At 62.8% G+C, this 5,947-nt stretch overlaps 1 protein-coding gene across 1 annotated transcript; it reads right to left on the bottom strand.

Annotated features, from left to right (window-relative positions):
* Positions 1-242: 242 nt before the first annotated feature.
* Positions 243-5,866, bottom strand: YARS1 (tyrosyl-tRNA synthetase 1). The gene is made up of 14 exons (XM_072885083.1): positions 5,777-5,866; positions 5,605-5,669; positions 5,125-5,271; positions 4,834-5,009; positions 4,471-4,600; positions 4,051-4,131; positions 3,619-3,711; positions 3,279-3,414; positions 2,964-3,049; positions 2,341-2,476; positions 1,906-2,000; positions 1,575-1,768; positions 1,293-1,434; positions 243-1,030 (listed from the first exon to the last, which is right to left on the bottom strand). The coding sequence occupies exons 1-14, from the start codon at positions 5,790-5,792 to the stop codon at positions 920-922; spliced, it is 1,608 nt and encodes a 535-aa protein (XP_072741184.1). The 5' UTR covers positions 5,793-5,866; the 3' UTR covers positions 243-919.
* Positions 5,867-5,947: the final 81 nt, after the last annotated feature.

Here is a 5,947-nt window from a genome sequence, read left to right as displayed (position 1 = left end):
ATGACCGAAGCTTGCTGCCTCCTGTGCTTCCTGGCTTATGGCCACGGCCTTGCCACGCGCGGCAGCTGCCCTTCCCGGTGGTGCCGAGCCCTGTGGCAGGCACAGATCCCGAGTGGGCTAGCTGCCGGCACTGCTGCCCACACAGGGCGGGGAGAAGGCTCGGGCAGCACTAAAACACAGGAGCAGGGCGGGCTGCCAGCTCAGCCGCCTCTCCCCGGACAGAAAGGCACACCCGTGCGCAGTCAGCTTGACATTTTATTTGGGTTTACGACAGATAGATGGTTCCCAAGTCAGTGTTTAAGGCCCGCGCCCCCCCGGCCTCCCACGGGCTCAGGACAGAGCCGCCGGTGCTGCCTGGGCTCCCGGCCGAAGAGCAGCACCAGCAGCGGCCGCAGCCCCGGGCAGGCTGAGCACGGAGCAGGGGGTGCCCGGGCAGAGCAGGGGACGGGGCCTGCCCGGCTGCTGGGCAGCTGCCCCCAGCTCTGTTAGCAGCAACACAGGTTTGAGCAAGCAGCCTTCCCTTCCTGCCCTCACTGCAGCACCCACACATGCCATCCCAGTCAGGACCAGCGGGCAAGGTGTCTAGTCCGTGGCACAACTGGGAGCGAGCCGATGGCCCCAGCGTAGAGCTTGAGGTCACGGGCACAAGGTCCCTTAGGTGTGGTGCCACCGCCGGTCCCCAGAGCTGGCCCACAGCCGAGGCATGGACGCTGGCTGAGCAGGCCCAGGGCGAGGGGGATGTCGGAGGCAGCTCTCCAGGTGGGAAGCTGCAAATTCAGTCCCAGAGTCCCCAGGTCCCGCAGGGCTCAGCCCCCAGCTCGGGGCACTGGGGAGGAGATGGCAGAGACCGGGGAGGAGAGCCTGGCTGAGGTGGTGGAGGGGGCCAGGCAGGAGGCACGAGCAGCGGCTCTGGCGCTTGTTAGCTGATGCTTCCTCCCTTCAGGCTTTTACAGGAGACTCGCCCCAGCTTGGTGAGGAAGTTTCTCTGCTTCCACTGGGCGACACAGTCCTCGGAGACGCGGAAGTCGGCCTGGGGAGCAGAGCAGGGGAGGCAGGGTCAGGTGTGGGCTGCCAGTGGGACCGTGACACCTTTCTCAGCCGGTGGGGAGAGGTTTGTCTCCTCCACAGCTTTGCCGACAGTAGCAAACACAAGCAGTGAGTGGCAAATAGCTAATTTGGGGTCACCCAGAGGTAGGGACAGTGGCATCTTTGTGGCCCTAAGCACTGCCCCACTCAACACCTAGAGCTACTCCGAGCTGTGGTCCCCAGCCCCCACTGACACAGCCCCTCACCTGCAGCTTCTCAAAGACCTTCTTCTTCGGCTTGAGCTCGTCGTCGGGCTCCCCGCCCTCGTAGCCCTCCACATAGACGCGCTCCCCGGCACAGCACCCAGCCGGCGGGTCCAGGGGCTCCACCTGCCGCGGCTCCCCCACACTGCGGAGGGGCACGGAGGAAGCAGAGTCACCCTGAGGAGGTACCCACCTGCCCCTCAGCACTGCCGGGCTCTGTGACAGGAGAAGGGGGTCTGGACTGCACCCCTGGAAGGGTACGGCCCCGATGCCCCCGTCCCTCACCTGGAGGCACACAGCACCATGCCCTGCGACTCCACACCCCTCATCTTCTGGGGCTTGAGGTTGCAAAGCAGCACCACCAGCCTGTCCTGCAGCTGCTCCTTGGGGACGAACTGCACCAGGCCACTGACCACAGTGCGGGGCTCAGGCTCGCCCACATCGATCTTCTCCACGTACAGGCTGTCGGCATCCGGGTGCTGCCAAGCAGAAGCAAGGTGAGGAGCAGGGGAGGGGACTGGGGTGGCAGAGGAGAAGGGGGCAGACCCCACACACCCCCCGAGTGCCCGTATCACCATGTGGGAAGGTTACTCGCCTCTCCCCGTTGTGCCCATACCTTTTCCACACTGATCACTTTGCCAACGCGGATGTCCAGCCGGGATGGGACCACGTTCTCCGGCTCCGAGTTCTTGGTGCCCTTCTCTGCAGGCTCTGCAGTGCAAAGGGAACAGTCGCACCACTCAGCATAAACCCAGGGAGCTGGCCAAGCCCTGGGGAGCGCACAGTGACCCCCAAATGCTGGCCCGGGGGCCCACTGAATTCCCTGCTTGTCTCTATACCACAAAGCATCAGAGAAGCATGCTGGCATCTGTCGTCTCTGGAGCGGGCAAACACCCCTGGCCTTTCCTCACCCTTCCTAATGCTCTCCAAGGCTGCTCCTGGGACTGAAGTTTCAGAACTTCTCTCTAACTTCAGGCCCTGGAGGGACTCTCTCCCACCCAGCCCTGCATGGCCAGGGCCCCGCTTCCCCAAGCTCCCAGCACCTCCTTACTGGCTTTGGACGGGTTGGGATACGCTGCGTTGGTCAGCTTCTTCAGTTCCGGGCTGTTAAATTTCTCTCTGATGGGGTCAAGCAGTTTGTTCAGGGCTACTTCCACCGAGTTCTTCAAGTCTCCGGGATGCACGACCTGTATCGTGACAGACAGACAGGTTCCTGCATGGTTTCCTCCAGGGCACGGGGAGCAGGAGAATTCAAGTCACTGATCTGAGTCTAGAGAGGTAGGAACTGGAGACCACGCAGGGCGGGGAGATGAACCCCAGCACTTGGACTGATTCCCCCTTGGAAAACAAAGCCCCTCTTCTAGACACTTCTGCTTGCAGCCTCAGGTGGGAACAGCTGAAAACAGTTTAACTGCTGCTCTGTTCCAGGATGTGGTTGACGTGGTCCTGTCCTGCACCAGGACAGCTGGTGCCCTCACAGCCTTCACCCATCCTCTCACCTTCGGGCTCTCCTGGCTGGGAGCTCCCTGCCACCCTACAGCCACTGGGCCACGCTCTGCTCCACACTTTCCCCTGATGCAGATTTCCATCTCCCAGTGCTGCTCAGAGCCCCCCCAAGATTGCTCTTGGGAGCCTCAAGGACAGGGAGAGGGTTCAGTCCCTCCTGGCACTCACCTGGTCAGCGAAGTCCTTCTCCAAGGCCTCATAGGCTGTGTAGGTTTTGTTTCCTCCCCATTTTTCTTCTCGCAGAACCACAAACTCTGCAACACACAGATTTTTAAGGCTCAGATTAACCCAAGCGGAGACTCACCCCCTGCTCAGCCAGCTAAACCAGCCGCCCCACGTAGCCCAAGAGCCGAGGGGGACCGCAGCAGGGGCTGGGGAGGGGGCACTCGGGGGCAGCCTGCTTCAGCGGGGACACGCTCCCATCCCCTCCCCTGACCCACAGGGAAAACTAGCCCCAGCGCCCGAGCGTGGTGAGCCCCTCACCTGACTTGAGGGGAAAGAGGACATGCTTGATGAAGGAGAGGACGCCATTGTTCTCCACGTTCCCTGGCTCGCAGAAAGCCTTTTTCAACTTCTTCTTCACATCCTCCTTGCGGTCCAGAAGGTCAATCTTTGAGTCCTGCAGGAAGAGATTTCCGCAGCCCTTTACCCAACCTCTTGCCCAAAAGAGACAAGCCATGCTGGAGTTGCTGCAACTTCTTCTTAGACCCCAGTGTGAGCAGAGAGAGAAGTCGCCTTCTCTTGGGGTGCAGCCTCTCTGCTCCCAGTCATTAACCCATCCCCCCGCAGAACCCCTGACCACAGCCACCGTTCAGGGACCAACCTCTTCTGACGAGCTCATTTTGCTGCCTGTCAGACCGGGAACCATTGGGTTCATCAAATGGACACGCTTGGCATAGCCCAGGGAAGGAAGGTACTGGGAAAAAGCAAGGAAGCAAGTCATGGACAATCCTCTGCTGAAGATCAGCTTTAACTCACAATCCCTGCTTGCTCCTGGCTCCAGGTAACTCGGGGACTCAGAATAACAGGACCCAGAAAGCTATCGCAAGTTCACAAGGCGCTGACAGCCACAGCCAGGGATGCGTGGCAGCACACCAGAGCCCTGCAGACCACGAAAGCAACAGCAGGAGCTGCGAAGGGCGCTGTGGTGCCAACTGAAATCACGGACACGCTTCTCCTAAGGGATTAGCGAGCGTTTGAGCCTTGAGTCAGGCATCAGCATCACAGGGGGCTCAGAAACACCCCCATTCCTCACCTTCTCTGCAAAGGTGAATATCTTCCTCTGATCCACTCCTCCAAACTGTGCGTCGACCTTGAGGTACTCCTCATCCAGGGCCTGCAGAGAGACAGCCTTGAGACTGGACCCAAGACTCCACGCTCCAGCTGTGCTCAGCCTTTGGAGGTCCTGCCCGTCCCCCAGGATCTGCCCAGCCTCTGCCAGGGCACTCCCACCCTGGGAAGGACGGGAGCTCTCCGGACTGCCTGCTGTCCTGCAGCTGGCCAGAGTCGCTGTAAAAGCAGCTCTGCGCTCGGGTTATGCTTTGTGCTGCTGCCAGATGTGATATTGGGGTGGAGCGTAACGACCTTGGCATTCAGCCTCACACGTCCCTGCAGTCCTGCCTTCGCCCAGCACCTCCCCGGCCAAGAGGCTCTGCTGACCTGCCTCGCCACGCACCTGCAGGCCTGGGTAGAGCAAACCGCTCAGCAAGGGGTGCTCCACCTGCTTCACCACCTCCGCTCCCGCCTTCTTGGCGTCGTGCTGCGTCACCACGGACGAGAGGCGGTACACGTCCAGCGTGTACTCCCTGTGGGAAGGGACAGCACTGTTAGCACCGGGGAGGGGGACATGTTTTAGAGCAGCTTCATGCAAACACTGGTTCTGGCCACATCAAGAGGAGCCAAGGCCTGGAGGCACCTTCACTTTGTTTCCTGAATGACAGCGCCTGGGAGCAGGCTCAGGAACAGGGCAAGGTCAGGAACAGCAGAGCCCCAGGTCAGGCTCTTCCTTCCCGAGAGGACCAGGTGCCCCAGGACTCACTTGCTGAGCTGGTAGTCAGTGCCCCGGACAAACTTCAGCTTTTCCAGGGGTACCCCAATGCTCTCCAGCATGGCTTTGATCACGTTCTCGTAATAGCGGGTGCGCAACTCCAGCAGCTCCCAGGGGGCCTTCATGTTGTCTAGGTAAGCATGGAGGTCAGCAAAGAGTATCGTCACCTAGTACGGAGGGGGACAGAGTCAGTGCCGCACTGCTCAGGGGAACTGCACGTTCCCACCCACCAGTGTGGTGACAAAGTCCCGCAGGGTCCGAGCTCCCAGCCCGGCCACCTACCTCACACCCTGCCTTCAGGAAATCCGCGATCTTGGACATGGGCACAAAGTAGGCCACGTGCGGCTTGCCCGTGGTGGCGGTCCCCCAGTAGATCTTCAACTCTCGCTCCTTCAGGATGGCCATGAGCTTATCCTCCCCCAGCACCTCCTGTGGACGGCCAAGACGCACACCCGGCACGGCTGAGCCTCCCCGGGAACACGCTGGGGTGGCTGGGGGAGGACGTGGGCAGGACAACGTCCCGCTGAACGGCCGAGCCCCGAGCCGTGCCCAGGCTGCGGCCCACCCCGCATGCAGCATCTCCCCGGGGCTCCTGCCGGGTCCAGAGGCTGATCCGGGCCCCCTCCGCTACACCCAGGGCCTGTCCCGGCCCTGGTCCGCTCCCCCGCGGCCTGCCCCGGCCCCGATCCCCCCGCCTCGGCCTGCCCCGGCCCCGATCCCCCCCGCCTCGGCCTGCCCCGGCCCCGATCCCAACCCCCGTACCTGCAGGTTGCGGGTGATGAGGTGATACTTCTCCTGCGGGCCGGGCACGGGCTCCATGGCGGCGGCTGCAGGGAACGAGACAGCGTTACCGGAGGCACCAGCCCCCCGGGGGCCCCCCGAGGCCCGGCCCGCTCCCGAGGCCGCCCCGGTCCCCCGGCCCGGCCCCACCAACCTTCCCCGGGTTGCATCAGCTCCGCTCGGTGCTCGCCTGCCGCGCCTGGACGTCACTTCCGCCGCCCGAGCGCCGAGCTGCCGATGAGGAGGGGGCGGGGCGCGCCGGACGTTGGGGCGGGGCCGGGCTCCGCCAATGAGACGGCGTCTGCGGGGCGGGGCGGGGCCGGGC

The sequence above is a fragment of the Ciconia boyciana genome, chromosome 21 (genome assembly GCF_034638445.1).
Source record: "Ciconia boyciana chromosome 21, ASM3463844v1, whole genome shotgun sequence".
Lineage (NCBI taxonomy): Eukaryota > Metazoa > Chordata > Aves > Ciconiiformes > Ciconiidae > Ciconia > Ciconia boyciana.
The sequence above is the reverse complement of the archived record's forward strand: the minus strand, read 5'-3'. Positions and strand labels throughout refer to the sequence as shown.